At 39.1% G+C, this 23873-nt stretch overlaps 2 protein-coding genes across 2 annotated transcripts; both read right to left on the reverse strand.

The window, feature by feature from the left end:
- Positions 1–2889: 2889 nt before the first annotated feature.
- Positions 2890–14201, reverse strand: rbm24a (RNA binding motif protein 24a). The gene is made up of 4 exons (XM_047384774.1): positions 13758–14201; positions 11323–11446; positions 11143–11197; positions 2890–5320 (listed from the first exon to the last, which is right to left on the reverse strand). Exons 1-4 carry the CDS (start codon positions 13923–13925, stop codon positions 4966–4968), a joined length of 702 nt encoding a protein of 233 aa, XP_047240730.1. The 5' UTR covers positions 13926–14201; the 3' UTR covers positions 2890–4965.
- Positions 14202–16721: 2520 nt separating this feature from the next.
- On the reverse strand, positions 16722–22222 carry stmnd1 (stathmin domain containing 1). Its single transcript, XM_047384311.1, has 6 exons — positions 21901–22222; positions 20272–20455; positions 20039–20184; positions 18901–19026; positions 17167–17733; positions 16722–17118 (listed from the first exon to the last, which is right to left on the reverse strand). Exons 1-5 carry the CDS (start codon positions 22000–22002, stop codon positions 17278–17280), a joined length of 1014 nt encoding a protein of 337 aa, XP_047240267.1. The 5' UTR covers positions 22003–22222; the 3' UTR covers positions 16722–17118; positions 17167–17277.
- Between the last annotated feature and the right edge of the window lie 1651 nt (positions 22223–23873).

Below are 23873 nucleotides of genomic sequence, written 5' to 3' on the forward strand. Positions count from 1 at the left end.
CAGAAGTATAGTTTACAATTACAATTAGATTACAATACATTACAACTTAGATGAATGTAGTCCAACTGAGAATCTGGCACAAGCCTTGAAAATCCAACCTGACTGAACTATTTTGCAAAGACATTTTAGTCTTCAGCCTGTAGAGACATACCCCCAAAAAACCCCATGCTTTGGTTGTATCTTGAGCCTAGAGGTTCTTAAAAGTTTACATCGTGAAGGTTGTGCTGAACATCCAGAAAACCTTCAGAAAACATTCCTTGATTGTTCTCAGAAGGTGGCCCTCTCAATGTTGAGTCTAACCTTAGAAGGTTTCCCAGAATGTTATAAAATCTGTCTTTATACACTGTGTAACTTTTAGGAAACCTCCCTTAAAGGCAAGATATGTGTTATTTAAAATAACAGATAATTCATCAAACCACCTTGTGATTTCATGGTTGAGGCCTTTCTGTGCTGATGCTGACGGTCATGCTCCACCAACATGTCGACGTGTCGTTTCTAGTTTCACCGCTGTGCAAAATACTCCTGCAAGCTGAGTGAAAGAAGGCAGAGGAGGAGCAGCTCACTACCTTCAGTGTTATTTATTGATGAGAAAATGAATAAATCATTGATGGACTGACACCTCAGATACTTTATCACGTGTCAGTCGTATCCACGCAAACCTGGGAAATCTAAACGAGGCAGGGGTTATATCATGGTGTGTTTTGTTTAATTTACTTTCCTTTATTATTGTTTCTTCTTTCTTGCATTGTAGTATAAGTTGGAAATAAAATTAAGTGTTTCATTTAACCTTATCTTGCACAGCAGGGTTACATGTCTGAGTGTCCTGCTTCAAGATGGGACAGCCTGAAAGATCTTCTGTATTTCTCCTCCTTCCATCAGAAACATCTGTTTCAAGTGCAGCATGTCATCTATTGCTCCTGCAGCAGCAAACACTGGCCTTCATCTGAATTAATAAATATCCTGTTGCAAATAGAACAGGCCATCCTGGAAGCTAAGAATGCTGGATTTCCTATTCAGTTCAATAATGTATAATAATGTATGGATAATAATTGGATCTTTAGGTTTGTTACCATCAGACGGTCACTACTATGCAAGTTTTCACGTATTTGGCCAAATGTTAAAGAAATACCAAACAATAAATATTTCAAACACACTGAATATTATTTTAGCTCCAAAAAAGGTTAATTCAAATGTACTATTGTCTGAAAGCTCAGCACAGAGATTATCTTTGTTTGTCCTCCACTACTTAATCTTTTTCCATTATTGTAAACACGCAGTGCAATATGCTGCCATGGTCATCTGAAAAGAACCGACTAAAAATGATTGAAAAAGAATACCTTGGATTTTAAAACTGCTACACAGTCATAATCTGCCTATGTTTGAAGTTTGAGTTCTGTTTACTTTCTCTACAATACTATATTCTTCACTTTCATTTCGGTTCATTCATGTTTTTTAGATTCTGTTGTTTAAGTGTTTGTTACTTCCTAGGTTAGATTTTTTATTTTCCTGTAGATCTGTTTTCTATCTTTTTATGTTCTTTTGGTAGTCCTATTGTTTACCATTTTCTGTTCACTCAGATGTTTTCTGTTACCTCCTTGTCCATCTGTATTAATTAGTCACACTCCCTCAGTTACCTTCAGTCCCTCTTCCACCAGCTGCTTATCTTTCCCTTTTGATTAGCTCCCTGTGTTCATTGGTTTATACTCCACCCTGCCGCCACATTTATACTTTCTGGTTTTCTGTTCTTGCCACTGGATCCTATTGCTTACTACCCGTCTGGTCCCTGTTGTGCTCCTATCCAAGTTTGTTTTTCCTGCCTGTATCCACCTCAGAGAAACTTGTATGTTATTGCTCAACTCAGAATAAACTTTTCAACTCACCATGCTGCTTCCTTGTTCATCTCTGCAAATTGGTCAAACATAACTCCCCACAAACCCTGACAAAAGTTTTTTGTGGCTCCTTATGTTCATGATTTCACTGGGAGTTCATGGGAGTCTTCTTGAACATCCATCCATCCATTTTCTATACCCACTCCTTCCATATTGGCTCACAGGGGATCTCCAGAAGTCTACAGGCAGGAGGCGGGGTACACCCTGGGGAGGTCGCCAGTCCATCTTCTTAAACAGTGGTTCCCAAACTTTCCAGCTCAGAATAACACTAGAAGAGACTTGTGACACATACTGTTGCTTGAGTATACAAGCATTACCATTAATTTAATTAAACAGCAGCATAAGGACATCCCAAACAGCTCTACGGTCAAGAAATTACATTTATCTACAGTGTATCCCAAAACACTCCTGATAAGAATCATGTTTTTGCAACTTCATAAATGACAATAAACAATTTAAAACCTTTTACCAATTGTTCACACACCCAGAGTTGCACAAAATACAGAAAGTGGTACAAAACAACAAAAAAGGTGTACCAAATGACGTAAAACGTATTTAAGCTGCACAGCTCCATTGTATGCCTGATATTGTTTTGGTTTCAAGTTAAATTTTACAGGATGAATGTCATATTATAGAGGAGAAAGGTATCATTCATCTGTCAAATACCTGGTAAAACTAAGATACAACTGAGCTTGTATAAGCTGTATTTTATCTCTTCTAACATTTAAAGCATGAAGATGTTTTTCAATTTTAATATTTTATTACTTTCCTTAATTTCTAAAGAGGATCTAAAGGTCAAAAATGTGCTGAGTTGCGACGCCCAGAATGTCCCGACCTTTACTTTAGAGACTCCTGCTCTAAAATATGTTTTAATGTTTCTGGACCATTTCTTGCAATAAATGACAACACGTTTGTTTGTTTGTTTGTTTGTGTGTGTGGGTATATAATAATCATTATGTGTTACTGTAGAGAAATAATGAATAATAAAAATACCACCAGGTTTTCTTCAAATATAGAACATTTTATTTCACTTTGATTACATGCGGTTGAATTTCTGAAGGTTTTATTATAAACGCTTTAAAAAGCCTTCATCCACTGACAAAGAAAAGTTTTTTTGTCATTTATTTTTTTACATATTTCCCTTGTAAGAAAAAGTTCAAGTATAAAAAAATTCCCAACAGTGTAAAACAGCCGATCTGATGAATATGAAGCAACAGAAGCTACTGGAACCCCGACGACGGCTATACATTCTAGTAGAGAAAAGCAGCATTTTTTGCTCTTTTTATTGTAAAACTTGTTAATATTTCCTCTCAGCGAAACAAAGAAGAGACTGAGGAGTACCTGCATGCAAACAGGTCTGCATTTAGATGCATGAGACTACTGTTTAATGTTTTGTTCTAAAAAGTCGAAAAAAAAAAAAAAGTACAGTGCACGTAACAGTGTTTTAAATAACTTCTACATCAATATTTTTGGTTGAGCTTGTTAATAATAATAATAATAGTAATAAACTAATCAATAACTTATATATGCCTTGAGATGAGTACATAATAATATTAATAACACAGTACCTCCACTAAGTCTCTACTCTTAGAGTTTCAACAACCCGCAAAAATAAATAACTTAAATAATACATTTTTTGTCCTTTTCTGTTTTTCTCTCAGTTAAATAGCTGTAAAAATGTAAGGCACACAGACCAACATGACATATATGAGGAAACCCCGATTTTTTTTTTCCAACCCCCACCTGCTGGTCCTGACAGACATGAGGCAGGCCAGTTGTCTGGTTAGCTTTGTAGAAAGTGTGAGTGCGTACCTGACACCCGGCTGCAGCAGCACAGAGGTGGAAATGCTGACATGACTGGAGAGGGGGGCGGCAGGGGTAGAGGTGGGGGCCGGGGGCCGGGGGCCGGGGGCCGGGGGCCGGGGGCCAGGGGCCGGGGGCCGGAGGCAGAGGGGTGTAATGTCGGTTCCCAAAGGGCTCGGCCGGGGATTAAAATGTGACAGCTCAACAAACGAGCACAAACGCTACGTTCTTTCCAGAGAGATCTGTGTGTGCAGCTCTGGAGGGGCTTCGTTCACGTCCACCCCCCCTCCGCCGGCAGCTGCCCTCTCCGTCACAGAGAGAAATGCCGTGCTGCCTTTGTCTTTCAGCACTCTGCAGCCTCTGGATGCATGAAAGTGAGTGAAATGTGGAGAAGCAACAGATTTAGTGTTTATCATTGTCTTCCTTCTTTTGTCAGTGTCTCTGTTGTCTTTACCAAGCCCCCCTCCCTCTCTGTAGTTCAAGAGTCTAGTCAGAACTGATGACAACTTCAGGTTTTTTTTTTTGTTTCCTTTCTTTTGTTGATTTGTTTGCTTTGCATAGGTCAAGAGGTTGAGGCTCAGAATAAAATAAAATGGGACATTCAGCATCAGGAAGGCCATTAAGGTAGTTCTTTACGACAATTTACGGCACCTTGACTTCCAGACAGAACTTTAAAAAATAATAGCTAACACATTGGAAACGGTTTCATTTCCCTGATTATCAGAAAACATTAACTCAAAAAAACAAAAAAATACAAGCAGGACCCTCAATGTGTGATATTAACAGTAATAATAAATACAAAACAAAGGTTATGAGGGCATTAAATAACCAAATAACACTTTTGAAACATGACAAGCGGCAAAAAGAGGCTATTCCTCAAACTAACGTTAGAGACAGCATTAGGACTTTAAGGCCTACAGTATACCAACCACTGTGTTCCTGTCATTCTTCTCTAGAAACTCTTCTATAGTGACAATAGCAAAATTAATAGTATTCATAGTAATACCAACAGTGATAATTTCCACGGTTTGTTCTGCAACATTTTTTCATTTTCAGATTTTCTGTTCAGATAAAGCACAGCAAGTTGGAAAGTTCCTATCCCATCTCACTATTGTCATCACCATCACCAGCTTTTTAAAGAAACTCAGCCTTGGGGCTGACTTAGCCCACTTTCAAGGCTACACCATCTGTCTCCTCATATCCTTGTAATACTTCAGCTGTGACCAGAGGTGGACCTTTTCTCTCTTTGCTTGTGCAACCGTTGCAGGCGCTGCTATTGCATGCGGTCGGCCTGCAGTTGCTGAGCCTGGTACTGCCCGAAAGCTGCGGCAGCAGCGGCGGCTGAACCTGGGGCAGCAGTGGCCAATGGCTGCTGGACAGCATAGCCGTAGCCAGTGGTAGCCATGTAGCCCGGGGCAGCAGGGGAAGCGGCGTAGGGATATTGCTCGTATGCCACTGCAGCTGCTGCGCTGGCTGCTGCAGAGTACTGCGCGTAGGCAGCCCCGGTGTAGTCGATGTAAGGAGAGGTGGCGGTGGCGGCGGCGGGTGCTGCAGCTGCAGGCTGCACGTGGGGGATCACCATGCTGGGCTGAACGAAAGCCTGGGGGTACACATAATGTGTAGGGATGCTGTGGGACAAACACACAGACACAAGTGACAATTCAGTGTGTGCTTAAAATGTGGCAGTCCAAGAAATTCATCCTAAAAGTCAACTTCACCACACTGCACCTAAGCACTCTCCTCACCACTCAGTTCAACCAACATCAACAAAGAAGCACCTGCTAGATGGAACCAGAACAACATAGGGTTGCTAAAATAGAAAACTACGAGCTAAGAAGACTGGAAGGTGACAAAAACTTTGAATAATCCAATTAATTTCTTCTGTGGGCTTTTAAAATCTTTTAAAACAAGACAATCTGTGTAATTAGAACCTCAACCAATGCTGCTAATACACTTTCAAACTCATATTTTTCCCTTTCTTCAATTAAAAAATATTGAAAATTGGTGATGGCCGCTCTGCCTTTTTGCAATTTTGTACTTTTGTACTGCAGTTTTAGTAATTTTTTAACGCTACTTTTTTGAAGTACAAAATGAAGCATTATTTTACTCATTGTCTACTGAAAGGAAAAGGGGTATGTGATTCCAGTAAATAATATCTACTAGCAAGGGGTCACTTGGACTTGTTTTGGTTTAACCAGCAGTCAGCTGCCTGAAATGGGGATTGAGCATTTTTATCATTACTCATCTCTATTCTACTCATTCTTAAAACTACTTAACCACAAAGTAAAACACATCAATTTGCAGTGGTTTAAGTACATGGTATGAAATGCACGTAGGAAGTGATGAAATGGCACACATAGGTAAAGTGAAGTATGAAGGGTTCGCCACCTTATGGCACAACATGTAAATATTAGCACATTTTTGGGAATTTTGTCTAGATGATATATTATGCAAATAAAAGATGAGGCCTTGCTATTTTGTCACCAAAAATTCAGATGAACAATACAGTGTTCATCTGAATGAGGGGTACAAACACAGAGCATAATAGTGAGTTTCCCTCTTTAATATCAGAAAACCAATTTGTACTTGTCTGTTTGTCTTTGGGTAATTTCTTACATTCTTTGAAAACTAATTCTTCAAATTACTCTTCATTATTTTACTACACATGCACTGAGAAACTGGCTAGTTAACATGATAAGGGGATGTTTTGCTGGATCAGCACTGACCTGTAACCTGCATGTTAAAAACTGAAAAATCTAATATTTTTCCAATGAGTAAACACGCCCTACCTAAGTGCTACCAGGACGTGGTAACAATACTCTTCGGTGTGGAAGTTATTCCTGAGTAAAAAAAGACCCAGTTGTGTTTATAAAGAAAGTCAGATGAAGCACAGAGTGTTTAGCTTTCTTCTATGATAAGTAGAGACATGTCTGAAAAAGACTTTCAGCAGCAGAGTTGCTCTGTTTTATCCTTTCAAGCATCCAACTTCTGTCTGTCACCGAGCAGGCTTAATTTAGAGATGTTGGCGGCATTTTTGAAATCCCAGAAATAAGGATCTACATTCTTTAGGGAAAACCACGATCAGCAAATGGAAAAAAAGCCAGTTAAGGATCTGCAACCTGCAGCTCATCTGCTTGTAATTGCTGCAGGGCAGTGAAAGGAAAACGAGGGCTTACAGTGTCAGGCTGTGGGTGAGGGATTGGGGACAGAAATGATCCCAGGGATGCAAGGTGAAAATGTCAATGGCCACTTTGACAGCTGGACATTTTCAAAAAGGGACACTGCTGGCCATTTCCCCCTCTGTGTGAGGACAAAGAGCTGGAGGCAGAGGGGGGAGCTGGAACAACGCTCAGCACCAACAAGGATGTTTCGATTAAATAAACAGTACTGAACAATGAACACATTCTGCCCTCCATGACATAGCCTCATCCCGCCCCAGACACTCTACTAGGTCTGAAAACCCGACTTGAGGGGAGGGATCAGTGCGGCTGAAATTCAGAGTCAGTTTCTGACAAATAAGGCTCCTCCTCTTCTTAAAAAGGTCAATGTGAGGTCAAAGATGAAAGACTGAAGGAGAGACTCTATCATGGCAACCCTATTTGAGAGCACAGCTCCATCTAGTCTAAACCACAAACAGGGAGAAAAACTGGAAAAACAGCAAAAACAAGGCACCACAGAAGAAGAAGATAGAAAAACATAAAAAGTAGAGGTTTAATCTATATATGGGACATGCAAAGTAAAGATGAAAGGGGTTACTTAAGGGCAAAGCTTGTCATATTCAACACACAAACATCTATACACATTTTTATTAAAGGCAAGTAAAATCCCAAACAAAGTTTGGTGTTTTCTTCACTAAATCTAATTAACAAAGTCTCAGGAACAACATTTTCTGTCATCATGTGATGTTGTACTTTGAAGCCCATGCTAATCAATCTCAACAGGTCCTGCTGGCATTTCAGGGTGAAAGCTGGCCTAGAATAAAACTTCTTACATGTTACTGCGCTGAGATAGGGAAGCCTTTTATACTTGGAGAAATGCATTTGAAGGCAGTAAGCCCTGTCCTGCAATCGTCTCGGACAACTGAGTAAATTCTAACAAATTGAATATAATAAGGTAATGATAACATTTGTTTTATGTATATATAGATGAGTTACGTTTTGTTGGAAAGCAGTGTACGAAACACGAGTGATGCAAACATAGCAAAAAGTAAATAGTAGTAAATTGTTTTTAATATTTTGATATTGTTTTGATATTGTTTTAGAACAACAGCTGTGAACAGCTCATGTAGATCTGTTCAGTCCATTTGTAGAGTTTGGGAGTATGGAGAAGCAGCCAACAAATGTGCACTGCACAAATCTGGTAATTATGGAAGAGTGGCAAGAAGAAAGCTTTTGTTGAAAAAAAAAGGTCCCATTTGCATTTTTTCACAAGCCATGAAAGGCCATGGGCTTTGGTCATATGAATCTAAAATTTAAGTTATTAAATCATTTAGAATACAACGTTTGGCAGAAAACTGGCACTAACACCTTGAACACATCACCCACATGGTGATACATGGTGGTGGCTGTATGTTTTTTCTGCCAGGATAACAACGCTCTCCTTCTAATCTGGCTGAGCTTGAGTTACTTTGCAACAAAGAATGACCCAAAACATTAAGATATGAAATGCTGGTAGAAACAAACCCCAAAAGATTTGCAACGGTATTTGCACAGAAAGATGTTTCTGAATAAAATGCTGCAGCGGCACTTTATATATTTTTATTTGCAAACATTTTGAAAACCATTTAACATTTTCTTTCCACATCCTAATCACACACTACTTTTAGGTATCAAAATCTCCACTCAGGAGAAACTTCAACACTTTTTGCCAGTACTTGTGTAATGTTTCTGTTGGGTTGTTATGTCCTTGAGCCACCACCAGGGGCGTCTACTTAGCATCTGCTGATGTTACAAACATTCCAATGGAATTTCTAAGGTGGAAATAAGCCAACATAAAACATGATTACTGATGTAACCAGCAGGTTTGGATTTCTACATAAAGACAAAATGACAATAATCTACTGTTCATATGTGGATGTTCATTCCAAACATCCACATGGTTCCATTTATCTGCTGATGTTACATGATGGACAGTCCCAACACCTCTGATGGCCTCCATCATCAAACACACACACACACACACACACACACACACACACACACATACACACATACACACACACAACTCAGAGCTTTATGCGACTGCAGCGTCAGCATTCAGGGCTTTGTGTGCCACAATGGGAGCTCTTGTTTTCTTTAACACCACGAGCCCATGTATCGAAAGCTCACAGCGAGAGAATAAGAGCGAGACAGAGACATCCAGACGTTTGTTTGTGTCACACTGGAGACTTTTGCGAGCTGAGCTGAAATGAGCAAATGCGCGTTGAGGGACAAAGACACACGAGCACAATAGGATCCAGGACCTTTGTGTGCTTGTGAAAGTGAACGCACAAGCATCCACCTTTCGGTTACAAGAACCTGACCTTCGGTGTTTAGCAGAGCGGGCCAACAGCCTTTAAATTGTGAATTTTTGTTAATGGAAAGTAGGAATGAGGCTATGAGTACACAGAAGATGTGATGTATTTTGTGATCCTGTGGGCAGAGTGCAAAGATTTTGGGAAAAGTGGATAGCATAAAAGAAACGCCACACAGAAGATTCATTTTTTTAGTAAACACATGAAACAACAGATACTATTAAAAAGTAAAAAAAGTTTTAAAAAAAAACACCAAACAAAAAACTTTGCTTTAGTTTGGTAAAGTTGCCTTGCTTCCACAAAAAAAAAAAAATAGAATCAATGCAGTTTTTTTCTATTCTTTTGTTTTTCCAGTATGGCACATGGTTTAGCCAACAGCACCCACTTCATTACGACACACCAAGCTGAGATCTACTCAAATAAAAACCAACAAGTCAAATCAAAATGAAACCCACGTACATGCATCTGTCATCACCCCTGTGAGAGCTCGTTTGTGCACGATCGAGTCTACGGGTAATTTCCTGGTCTGATCTGAGTTTAGGCTCGCAGAACGGATAGCTTAAGTGAGAGCGAGCCTGTCAAACCAGAGAGAGAACATTGAGTCAGGCTGCAAGTTTCCATCTTTAATCCACTCAACAAATAGTCACACAAAAAAATCTAGGATACTGCAATCTGGATTATTTACAATCTAGATTATGATTGGGAGTACTTAATCCCAATAATAATCCCAATACTACTTACAGTACCTTGCAAAAGTATTTCTACCCCTCAAACTTCTTTACGTTTTGTCATGTTACAACCACACACAACAACAAAGTGGTGGATAATCATAAAGTGAAACAAAAAAGGTACATGGTTAAATTGTTTTCCAAACAATATTGGCATACATTTGTATTCAGCCTTGAGTCAATATTTTGTGAAGCCACCCTTTGCTGTAGGTCATTTGGAGTATATTTCTACCAACTTGCCAATGGGTCTTCATAAAATAGCTTAAGTTTGGATTAAGAGCGTCAGTGAACATTAACGGTCATGTCTTGCCACAGATTCTCAATTCGATTTAGGTCCTTACTTGGTCCTGACTGGGCCTGATTGGGCATGAATATACTTTGATTTAAACCATCCCATTGTAGGCCTGGCTCTATGTTTAGTGTTGTTGTTCTGCAGGAAGGTGAACCTCTGCTGTGGTCTCAGGATGTTTTCAGGTTTGGCCAGGATTGGCCTCTATTTAGCTCCGTCCATCTTCTCATTAACTTTGATCAGCTTCCTGCTGAAGAATAGCATGCCCACAGCATCATGGTGCCATTATGGTGTGTTAAAGGTGGTGTGCAGTTTTGGTTTACCCCACACATAGCATTTTTATGCAGGCCAAAAAGTTTTGTTTGGTCTCTTCGGACCAGATCCCCCTTTTACACGCCTACTGTACTTGTAGCAAAGTGTAAGAATTGATTTCTTATGGCTTCCTTTCAGTTTCCAGTTGCGTCGTAAACGTAACATTTCCGGAGGATGATTAAACATGGCTGTGAGTTGTTTAAAGCTTGGGATATTGCTCTGCTTTAGTCTCTGCTTTAAACTTCTCCACCTCTGTCTCCATAACCTGTTTGATGTGTTCCTTGGTCTTGATGATGCTGTTTTTTCACTGATGTTCTCTATCAAACCTCTGAGGCCTTGAAAGCACAGCTGGATTTACACCAAGTGGTGACTTCTCAAGGCTGTTGCTTGGATTACATTTTATTTGCGGGTATAATATCAAAGAGGGCTGACTACAAATGCACGCCATATTTTTGACATTTGAAAACCATGTGTCCTTTAGCATTATGATTCACAGCCAATCATCAACCATCACTATTTTCTTTAAGGGAGAAAACACAAATCAAACTTGTCTTTTATCTGGTAGGAATGGTTATATAACAAAACCAACAGAGACTCCTCATTCCTTACCCATAAGGTCTCTGGATGAACGCAGGGTGGATTTGGGGAACACCAAAGGCAAAACCTGCAAAACAAAATAAAATACAAAATAAAAAACTTCCATCCTAATGAACAACTTGAGTATATAATTTCTCCTCAGAATAAGTATGAAACAGACAAGGCTTCAGGTGAGAATGAGGCTGAACTTACCTGGCTGCATCACACGAGGTTTAGCCCCCAGGTAGGCCAGGTTCACATTGGCCTTCCTGCCATCGATGATCGGGTTGGGGTCCTTGCAGGCCCGATCGGCGGCAGAGCGGTCTACCATTGTCACCTGATGCGGAGGGAAGCGGAGGACAGAGCAGGAATCGAGCGTGAATTTAAGGTAAGCTTAATTTGTCCTGTAGAGATCACACAGGAAAACAGATAGCATTTAATATAAACCGTCTGATGGTGTGTACGTGTGTACAGTAAGAGGCAGAAAGGCTCGGTTTGTTGATGTTTCAAACATTTGGCAGCACTCACACATTTATCACTCTCATATGGACGAAACCTGAAAGTGAGTCAGACTGACGTGACTGCTGATCTTTCCCATTGCAACATAATTTATCTCATGGCTCCCATGAAATTTGCCATAAAAGAAATACATTTTCATTTTCATGTCTCAAAACTTACAAAATGCTCAGACATAATTTCATTCATGACCTTTGGTGATTTAGAACTGATACTAAAAAACAAACAGGCAGAATAAGGTAAATATCTTTTTAAATGAGAAATAATAAGGAATATGTCATGCAGCTGGGGAGCTTTTCAAATGAAAAAGTAGGTTTGGCTGTGTTTAGATGATTAAGAGCAGATGTTTTAGTTGAGATATGAGTGGCTACCAGCCCCACAAATGTAATTTTACTTAGGGCCTCAGATAAACTTGTGTTCTCTACTTAAATGGAATTTTAGGCCTTATGAGACGGCAACAACGAGAGAAATAGAGAAGAGTTTTTGTGAAATGTTGGCTTGGATGTGCTTGCTGCCTGCACTCTCACAGAGGTAATCAGATTAAGTCACACTATAATTATACAGTGTAGGCTAAAGGTTTGAATAAATGAGATCATCATTATTATATAAAGAGTCACTTATCAGAAAACATTTTTACTTGACTTCTTTTTATCAGACTTTGCTTAGAATTGTTTTAATTCAGCAACATTAGAGGGTTTTTAAGCATGAAGGGCCTGTTGAAGGTCACGACACAGCATCTCAATCGCACTGAAGTCCAGACTTTAACTAGACCACTCCAAAAGCTTTATTTCATTTAGTGTTTTTGGTCTGTTGTCTTTGGGCTGATGTCAGGCTATATAACCCAGGTATGCAAGAGCTTACGGTTTTAAACCAATGGACGGAGATTCTCCTTCAGAGTTTTCTGCTAGAGAACAAAATCCACGGTTCCACCAATTACAGCAAATCATCCATATTCTGAAGCAGCAACGCAGCCTCAGATCATCTCACCACCTCCATGTTTGACTGTCTGTATGATGTTCTTTTTCAGAAATGCTGTTAATATTACAAAACCACCAAAACGTTCCACTATTGCCTCATCAGTGCTCAGAAAAAAATCGTAAAAATCTTGGGGATCATCAAGATGTTTTTGGCAAATATTGCACAACTTTTTATGTTCTTTTTGGTTTAACCTTAGAACTCTCTCATAGATGCTGTTTTGGCCCACTCTGATTGTTGAATCATGGACGTTGACATTAACTGAGGCAAGTGAAGCCTGCAGAGTTTTAGATGTTGTTCTGGGTTCTTGTCAGTGTGCTCTTGGACTAATTGTGGTAGGCCCAACTCTCAAGGCAGGGTTCATATTTGTTCGATGTTTTCACTGTAGTTTACAAAGCCCTGGAAAATGGCTATGTAACCCTTTCCGGAGTGATATATGTCACTGACTTTGTTTCTCGTACGTTGTTCAATTTCTTTAGATTAGGGAATTGTGTGTTGCCTCATGAAGTTTTTTAAGCCTACTTCATGAGGTCAGAAATGTTCAATTTCAAGTTATTACCTTTTCACATAGGGTTTAGATACCATTTTCACTTAGTAAATAAAATAATAATAATTGAAAAAAAACATGTTTTATTTACTCAGGTTATGATATTGAAATTAATTTGATGATCTGAAACATTTAAGTGTGACAAAAACTCACAAACGTACTGTATTTGGAGCACCATAAGGGTTTTTTGCTTCAACATGTTAGATCAGGCTTTTAGGTGCGTTAAAAGGATCAGTCTTCTTACAGATGATGATGATATCATTATGTTTCATCTAAGCAGTTAGGCAACATCATGACTTTAGTGTGAGACTTGTCTCAGCCCTCAGCAGCTGTCAGCGCACTGAAAACAACTTGTCAGGGCGCATAGCTGCGGAGCAACAAGTTATGAGATTGCAACAGAGACCAGATAGAAGCAGTGCCTGCTTATCAAAACATAAACAGCCCATGACCAGAAGCCGATATATCACCGAGAGCCATGCTGTTGTGAAAGACAAGCCGCGGGGGCGCACGGTGGCTGATTGAACCCTGTGACTGGTCTGTTTTCACATGCGCAGAAGTGTTGGATTATAGGTGGAGCTGAGGGTTTCCTTTCTTATAAAGCAATACTTACAAATCCATAACCTCTGGACTTGCCGGTCTGTCTATCGGTGATCACCACCGCCTCTTCGATCTCTCCAAAAACCTCAAAATATTTCCTGAGACTTGAGTCCGTGGTGTGGTAGGGAAGACCCCCAACAAAGATCTTCGTGTAGGTCGTGTCCTTTTGCGTGGTGTGCATCGTTAGTGCAAATACACAGTAAACAGCAACTATTTAAAAAAAAGGTAATCAAGTGCAAAGTCTCCTTATCGATTGTTATTTGGGTGAAAAAAAAGGAGGAGGAGATCAGCAAAAAGTTGTCGACAGTGATGGAGCCTGGAGGTAGATTTATTCTCGCCGCGGTTAAGAAGGCAGAAACATGGAGCGGATTGTCCCAGAGAAAAGCATCAGCTGCTTCCAGCTCTCCTTCAATAACTCTGCTGTCTAACTAAATATGTTCGGGACCCGTTCCTAATAGCGTCACCTCTAACTCCACCCAGTTCCTCTGCGCACCGCCCGCCCCCTCCCCACACCGGAGGGCAGCAACAGTTGGGCAGCCTGGATCTCCAGGACAAAGATCCAGATGTGTCCTTCCAGGAATCAAGTTCGGAACCAGGCGGGTAGATTGTCCCTCTCAGTGAACTAAACATGCTTGTTGCTTGTCTCCTCTCTGAAATAAAATCAGGCAGGTGCAGCACCAAGGTATTTCTCTTGTGTCTCCATTTTTCTTATATCATGGCGTTAGAATAAATTTACAGTGTATTTGCACCAGGTTTATTGTGTCAGGTGGTTCCAAATACTGCCTGCTCTGTGGCCATTAACTCACAGAAACACGTTGAACTGAGCCAACTCCTGTAAATTAGATGGAAAAGATCCGAAAAACACTCAGTACTAGATTTCAAATGTATCGACACAGACAAAAGGATCTTTTCTTGTCCATCGGTGGAGCTGGATGAGTAATAATCTACCTAGATGCAACCAAAACATGAATCATTTTCTGCCTGTCAACGCAGTGCCTTGCAATAGTATCCCAACCCCTTTAACCTTTTTTATACATTTTGTCAAATCCCAACCACAAACTATTGTATTGCAGGGACATTTTATGTGCAACACAGAGCAGGGCACAGTTGTGAAGTGGATGGAAAATTATACAGTTTTTTTTTTACCTCTATTAAAAATACAAATCTGAAAGGTGTGGCTCAGAGCAGCTTTGCACATCTAGAAACTGAACATTTTGCCCATCCTTGTTTTGCAAAATAGCTCAATTTCAGTCAGATGGACAGTGTCTGTAAACATCAAATTTCAAGTCTTACCAAAGATTGTCAACTGTATTTAGGTCTGAATTTTGACTTGGCCAATCTAACATAAAATAATTTGATTTAAACCATTCGATTATAGCTCTGGCCGTATTGGGTCGTTGAACCTCCACCCCTGTCTCTGTAATAATCTGCCTGTGTTTGGGGTTTTGAGTTTTGTGTTCTGTTTACTTTCTCTTCACTGCCATGTTCTTCATTTGCTTTATTTCATTTCATTCAGGTTTATTATATTCATTCTGTTATTTAGGTGTTTGTTACTTCCCTGGATTCCTAGGTTAGATGTTTAAGTTTGCATTTTCTTATGGACCTGTTTTCTCCCTGTTCATGTTATTGTTGGCAGTCTCATGTTTACTTGTTTCTGTTCAGATAGATGTTTTCTGTTACCTCCCTACCCATCTGTGTTAACTAGTCACTCTCCCTCAGTTATCTTCAGTCTCTCTTCCACCAGCTGCATCTCAACCCCTTCTGATTAGCTCGATTGGTTCATTGGTCCATTCTCCTCCATTCCTCAGTATTAAGACTCTCTGGTTTTCTGTTCTCACCACTGGACTGTACGGCTGATTTCCCGTTCCATGTCTCTGTGTTCCAGTCTGTATACCTGCCTAAGTTCTATCGTATAAGTTTATCTGTTTTTATTATTAAATCATTCATCCGCTCACTATGTGGCTCCCCTCCTCCTGTATGCACTTCGGTCCTGCTTCACCTCCACACACCATGACAGTCTCAAGTCTTTCTGACAAGTTTTCTTCCAGGATTGCCCTGCATTTAACTCCATCCGTCTTCCCATCAACTCTCAGCAGCTTCCCTGTCCTCGCTTAGGAAAGGCATCTACACAACACAATGCTAGGGGCGATGTGTTCATGGTGCACGTAAGCCACAAAGTTCAATTTCACACTCATCTGACCCATGTTTTAGATTTTCTTTCCATTTTGCAGTTCTGTTTTCTTTGTGTTGGACATAAAATGTAAAGAAAATAAATGGAAGTTTATGGTTGTAGCGTGGCAAAATGTGGAAAAGTTCGATTAATATGAATACTTTTGCAAGTGACTGTGCCTGTCTCCGTCCCTACCAGGAGACAAGTACAGGTCATATTTACATTATGTCAGTCAAAACTACAGTTTGCAAAAGCAGGATATCCTAAATAACCTTCAGTTTTCTTCTTTTAGTTTTTTTTCCCCCCAATCATAAACCTTTGGCTAATAGCACCACGGGAGCCTGCAGTCATTGTCACATTCATCTGAACAAAAGCTGTTGCTTTAAAGGGCCTCCACATTTCAGTGAAATACAACCTGATACAGCACCTTACCGCTGGCTCTCTGCTCTTTTCCTGTTTTATTAATGCAACCACACGCCTTTTCAAGTCCATAGAGAGTTGTGAATAAAAGAGGGGACCTGTTTCAAGTTTCTCCAGCTCGACAATGGGTTTTGGTCAGGTTGCATAGCCATATTGTAATCTGTTCTTATGCAGCGTGCTGACTACTCTAAATCAGCTTGTTCTTAAACAATGTGGAGGCCCATTTGGACTTAATTTAGAAAAAAAAAAAAGCCCGGCTCAAATTTTGGATGAATCACTGGAAGGATTTATCTCTACCAGGAGCATGGTTTTTAAAAGATTGATTCAGAGTTAACTCCAAGATTAAGTAAATCACAAATTTCCCCATAGTAAAAAACCAATCTGAGATTTGGCTTTAATGAGTTTAATCATTAAAAGCAGCAGTGACAGCATACCTCCTGTCAGGTTCTTAAAAGCTGAAATTACAAAAAATCTCTTAAATATTCCTTAAACAGCTAACTATCAAGTAAGCACACTTTGGTTTGTTTTTTCTCAAAATTCAGAATATCTAAAGACATATTTATTTTGTATTTTAATGCAAGAACTTTTTCTTCTGACAGTAAATCCCCTCATTGAGTTTTACAGATGCAATGCCATTACTTCATGGAGTTCAGAAACATGTATTACTCACTGAAAGAGCGCCATCTTGTGTCGATAAAAACAACTACTCTCACATGAAGAATTAGAACAAGGCTATTTCTCACAGGTCAGTGAAAAACCAACAAAAATGCATTTAGTTTTTTGGTGAGCACATGTACATACATATGTTTATATATATATATATATATATATATATATGTATATATGTTTTTCTGAATGTGCAAAGTAAAATTATTTGGCCCTCTTCCTCTTTCTTCTCTCCTATGATGAATTAGAATGATTAGTGGCTTCTTTATGTAGTAAACTAAAATGTTTCGTCTTTGTCCTCTGCATGTTGGAAGCTAGAATCAGTATCTAGCTCTTCTGAAGCTGCAAGGAGCTCGTCTGCCCTCAGCTCCTCAACTTGAGTCACCTCTTCTTCCTTCATCTCGCTTTCCTCTGCACCTCCCTCTTGACAATCTCCACACTCTCCCCCCTCCTCTGCTCCTTGCCTCCTGTTTTTCCCCTTGTGTTTTGCCTCCTGCCACTCCCTGTTGTCTCCTCCAGTCTCTATAACCCACTCTCCTCCCACTGCTGCTCTGTGTGGGATCTGGCTGTGGAGCGCCGAAGCTGGAGATGGTCTGCTGATTGTTAGAAGATTTAGTGACTCCACAGGACTCAAGATTGAATCTGCACCCTCCTCCATGCTGGAGACGGGAGCAGGCCAACGACCTCGTGCTGTGTTTGTCCTTAAACGTGTCTTCAACTCATCTTGCTTGACCTTAAAGGCGATGGAAGAAACAAATATTTATGTGAGAGAGAAACGCAAAAAATGAACTCTTGTCATGTTAGAACCACGAAGTTTGATGTATTTCATGAAGTGGCAGGAAAAGGATGCATGGCTTTATAATTTTTTCAAAGAAAAATTTGTAAAGCATGGCATTGTTTTATACAGCTCCCTTCATGCTGAAAGCTCTGAACAAACATCATCATTAAGACCAAAGAAAACAGCAACAGATTGGGGATCAAGTTGTGGAGACATCTAAAGCAGCGTTAGCCTATCAAACAATATCATACCATCTCAGAGAGCACTGTTCAATCTATTAACTGAAAATAAAAAGAGTGCAACTGCAACACAACTGCAAACATAACATGGACGTCTGTCTTACATCAAGAAATACCCAGCCAAACTATGGTGACTCTGCAGGAGCTGCAGAGATCCAAAGCTCAGGTGAATAAATCTGGTTCCAGGGAAAATATAAGCTGTACTGTCCATAAATCTGGCATATATAGTAGAATGACCAGAGGAATGTCACTCAATGTTGCATTTGTAATCTACCACAAGCAATTAAGAGGCCACAGCAAACAAGTTGGATAAGATGCTCTGGTCAGATAAAACAAAATGAGAACTTTTTGGTCTACATGCCAAATGCTATGTGCAGAGGAGAACTAACGCTGCACATCAACCTGAACGCACCATCCTAACAGTAGAACCTAGTTATGCTGAGAGGATATTTTTCTTCAACAGCTAGTTAGAGTTTATTGAAACGTTTATGGAGATAAATACAGGTGGAAAACCGCTGTAGAGGCTGAAAAAGACTTGAAACTAGGGTGGAGGTTCACCGTCCACTCAAAGTCTGGACCTAAATCCAACTGAGAGTCTGTGGTAAAACGTGAAAATGTCACAGACTCTAATCCAATCTCTCCATCTCAGTCTGTAGTAGTGCAAAGTTGGTAGGGACTTTCAAAGACTTGTAACTGTAATTGCTTCAAAGGGTGGTAAGTATTAAGTCAGGTACACTTTCAGACTTTTATTAAGGAAACATTTTAAAGCCATCTATCCTTTTGTTGACACTTCACAATTATGGGCTACATAAGGTCCTTATAAAATACATTCAAGTTTGTGGTTGTAATGTGGCAACATTGCAAGGCACCATACAGTCTCTACCTTGCGTCTCTCCTCAACCAGCCTCATTTTCTCATCAAACTCTTCTCTGCTGTGGCTTTGAGCCTTTTTGGCCTTCAGTGACTCCAGTCTGGCAGGAGGTCTTCTTATGACACCTCTGGATTCATCCTCATAAGAAAAACACATATTTTCAATACATTTACTTTAGCTGCAACAATGCAATTTTAACTAATTAGTTTATTTCAAAATACTGTATCTTTTTATCTCTTTATGCACACAGATGTGGTGTTTCACGGCATGTTGCTGAAGTAAGGTCTGATGCATTTAGAAAGTGTGTCAAAATCTATTAAATAAAGGTAACTCTTTATTTAACAGATACTACCATTTCTTATCCTGGAATTTGTGGTTTCTAAGTTTCAAATTAACTCTAAATTTTCATTGGCCATAGCCTTTATTCACTTTCATTTACTAGAGAGTTGGTGAGGAGCAGAAAAGATCTTGATTATAAAGTCTGACATGATGGAGGACATAGAAAAGGGGATTAAAAGCAGGCAAGATGAAACTTTTTGTGAGCTACTGTATTTATATAAAAACCTGAGAGCTTTTGAGCACAATATATATATATGTATTTTGGCCTTAAATCAAGACAACAACAAAAAATGAAACATTAAAAACTTTAGCCTTTGTTAACAAAATCATTTTTAACATTTTATCATTTAAGCAGAAGATATGTGACAACATGAAGTAGGCCAAAGGGTCAGAATTGTAACACCCCTTAGCCCCTTCTGAAGAAATTCAACAACAGATGAGAATTATATGATTAAAAACCTTAATACATAGGTGTAGTAATAGTCGATGGTTCTATTTTAGATTTTGAATGTAAATTTGAGGAAACAGAAATGTTTCTGTTTTTGTATATACTTTAAACTGAATTTAGCTATCACAGTGAGACTCTGTTTAGATCCATTCAAATCGTGCTGTTGTATCCCAGTTTCCAAATATAAATATATATATATATATATATATATATTATTTGATATCAAATTAGTATTTAAGATCAAAGGTTTATTCTTTTAATTGATCAGTATTTAAGCTCCAGATGTATCAAAACTAAATTCTAGCTCTATTATTAAAATAGTTCATTATTGATCTCTTTAGCCAGAGAAAATGAGGCGCTCACCATGATGCAGTAGGCAGCTCCGCTGTCTTTGCTCCGGCTCTGTCCCACTGGGATGATGCCCTGACTCCAAAGCTCCTTCAGTATCTCGGTGGACTTGGGTCGCCTCTGAACTGGGACGTCACCATGCAGCAAGCCCGACACAGCGTCTAAAGTAAAATTAGTTACAGACGGGATTTTTCCCCCCTGCTATTTAATGAAATACTTTCATTAGCTTGTTTGGAGCTCATATTCACCATTCGGTGCAGCTCTGTCAACCTCACGTTCTCTGAGGCTCTCAGACGACAGAGGAGGGAGTTTATCGGGCATTGCTCCAGGTAACACCAGAAGGTCTCTGTTTTCCATCATGACCCCGCTGTCCTTGGTCCCTTTTGACCCCGCTGAGTCGCCACGTCCGCGGGGTTTACTCCCTGCTTCATCCTGACACAAAAGAGACACAGAGAGAGCGCAGGACATTGCTAAATTCAAATAGTTGTCAATCAAAGTAAAGGTTTAAATGGTTCGGCTTCTTTTCTCTAGAAAAAGAATAATACTTTATTCCCATATTCTCTTGACACATATATATAGATAAATAAAATAAATATGCTATACTTACTTAACAACACTTTATTTGTTTTTGACAGTAATTACATGTATACTTATAATAATTGAAGTCTATGTTGTGACTCTTGCACAACATAGACTGCTGATGTCTAGTGAATTCAATCAGATCAACAACCCGTTAGTTGTGCTTTAGGTCTCATATTTGAAAAATTATACGTACAGTAAATGTAGGTGAATACTAATACAGCTTTTCCAAAAAATATTGGCAGCTAAATTATTCACTGGAATTATCCTTCTTCAGGCAGTAGCACATTCTGATTTTTAACATTAAATTAATGCTATCCTGAAAAAAAATGTATTTATGTTTGCATGTAAGGAAAAGTATCAGGGGGGGAAATTGTCTTCCTCATCTCAATAAGAAAGCACTCAGTATTTAACTGGTGAAATCTGCCGTTTCATGTCACAGAATTAATCATTAACATATTTGTGCTTAATGCCTTATTGGGCCTTATTGCATGTTATTGTCCCTGCATATGTAATTTTAATGAACCATTGATAAAACTTAAGTAAAATGAAATTACTAGTTCAACCGCTTTAGCTATAAAAAATGCAGAATGAAATTTCATGTCTAACTGAATTAATGATGCTTGATTATTTTTATAATTTGCTCCTCATATCTCCCTTTATTCCATTTTAATACCCAGAATTACATTTAAGATCTCCAAGGAGTTTAAACAAAAGACGTTTTGATGAGTCACAAATCATGAAAATACACAGTTAAGTATAAATCCATGTTGCTTTTAGTCAAACCAGTTGAACTGGACCAGCTTTCATGGGGCAACACATGCCCAGAGCATGATGCCGCCACCACCATGTTTCATTGTGTGGGTGGGATTAATGTCATTCACAGGAGAAGATAATTTCAGTTCAGCCAGAATGTATTCAAACTATTACCCTAAGCAATTTAATTAATTAATTCTACCAAATCATCGCAACTGAAACAACTACAAGAACCTATAAGCAGAAAATAAAATGAAAACTAATACAAAGGATCAGCCACTGATTTTGTAGCTAACATAAAGTAAAGTTGAAGTAATTTTCATGTGAGGCAGTATTATTATAGGCTACTATTTTTTATTTGATTTAATACACATTTTACGGGGTAAAGTGGGCTACAGATAAGTGGGACCATCTTTTTTTACGGCAACAGCTGGGAGACAACAACACTACTCAAAAAACTGACACTTTCAACACATCTGTCGCCCATTTCCTCCAGAGTTTCATCCGCTTAAAGCAGCTGGATAAGGGACGCCCGAACCTACCTCGTCCTGCAGGCTCGCCTCCGTCAGCGGGTGGACCGCGGTGTTTGAGGAGCTTGAACATCCCATTTTTGACTCAAACCCACGTTTCGAGGTCCAAGTCATAAACGGCCAGGTTAGCAATGCCTCTGTGTCGTTTTTTTTTTTTACCCCTCCAGTTTGTATAAAACGACCCGTAGCCTATCGTCTTGCATACCTTCACTCAGTTTCAATGACCCGGTCCGTTGCTAGGGCCCGTTGCTACAACTAATCTGACCCGGTTAATATCCAGAAACAAACAGAGATCACCCAGTAAAAAACCTCTGGTAATACACGTAAATACTGCAGGTTAAACCTTTGTGGAGCTCAATGAGAAATATTAATTTTGAAAAAAACGTTTTAACTGAAAACAAATGAGTTGAAACAATTTGTTGATCTTTGAATGTTAAAACAAAATCATTTAAAATTTAAATAAATGGCCTAATTGACTTGGTTAACAAAGAAAATGCACTTTTACTTGCTGCTTGATATTACTATTTCATTTAAAGAATCATTGTTTTTCCGTGTTAAGGACGTGAACATTTTCAGCAATGGTTTTTAGTTTGTTTCAGTTCACAAGAGAGGGCCAAGTCAACAGGTTTTTGACAGATATTTACACTTGGATGATAAAATGGCCACTGTCATATGTTGAGATTTTTGTTGTGGACCAAAGTGCAGATGCAGGCGAGGAGTCGGCATGGCGAGGCAGAACGATGATTTATTTAAATCAAAACAAAGGCTAAACTCACAGGTAGGCAGGCAGGATGAAAACAGAGAGTTTAGGAGTCCAGGTCTAACAGAGCACAAGAAACGAAGGGAACTTGGCGCAGGGAAGGTGACGCAACAAACCAGCCTTGAACACAAGAACCAAACTAACTAATATACAGAACGAGGACAAAGGCGGGTAATTGAGAAACAGGGAACAGGTGTGCCAAGGAGGCAGAAGGGACAGGTGGAAACAATAAAGAGAAACATAGACCTAAGCAGAACAATAGACTAAAATAAAATAACCAAAACATTAAGAAATCTAGAATAACCAAGAGGTAAAGGAAACAGAGGAACTGGAAGGAACAGAAGAACAACAAGAACCTAAGGTCTAAGCAAAAGGAGACCATAAAGAAACCCTGACTACAAAAGAAAACACTGATAGAACAAACTGAGAATGAAGCAGAGGAAATGAGGACTAGAATAAAAGTAAACAGTAACTAAAGCTAACCTATCAAAGGAGGGACTGGAGAATAAAGATACATTAGAGGAAACAGAGCTAAGAGGGACAATGAATGTAAAGGGGACAAAAACTGAGTAATTAACAACTAAAAGAGGAAAACTAATGACGAGAGGAGAACACACTGGGAGGCAAAAGGAAACCAGAATTGTCAGAACACAGAAAGCAATAAACATGAATACAAACCCTCAAACAAAAAACATCTAGCAAAACAAAACACAAAACCACAAACAAAGTCAAAAATGTCACATCCTGACAGCTACATTCTAACTTATTTATTTCAATAATTTGTGTTGGCTCATTGTTTAAAAATTTGCTCCAATCACAAATTACTTCAAATACTACACTGTAAAAAAACAACTTACATTTTTTGGGATGAAATCCTATTTTCAGTTGTGAAAACCTGAAAAACTAAGTGTGACATGATAGGGAAACTATCTTAAGTCAGTCCAGTAGTTCTGATCTTTAACATTATTTAGTGAGTTATCCGTACTTATATCTTTTAATGGAGGTCCTTGCAATGGGTGAAAGTTCTAACTTTCGTACTTTTGTTGTGAAACGCAGGCAAAACAATTTTTAGTTAGAGGCTAAGTGTTGCTGTAATGTTCAATTTTAACAATAAAAATACTGCTAAAGAAATGGTGTGAAATTTCATTGTACTTTCTGTACAATGACAATAAAGCTTCCTGTTTATTTAGTTAAGTCATCAGTATTCAGGACCTTTAACTGTTAG

This window comes from Girardinichthys multiradiatus, chromosome 13 (genome assembly GCF_021462225.1).
Source record: "Girardinichthys multiradiatus isolate DD_20200921_A chromosome 13, DD_fGirMul_XY1, whole genome shotgun sequence".
Lineage (NCBI taxonomy): Eukaryota > Metazoa > Chordata > Actinopteri > Cyprinodontiformes > Goodeidae > Girardinichthys > Girardinichthys multiradiatus.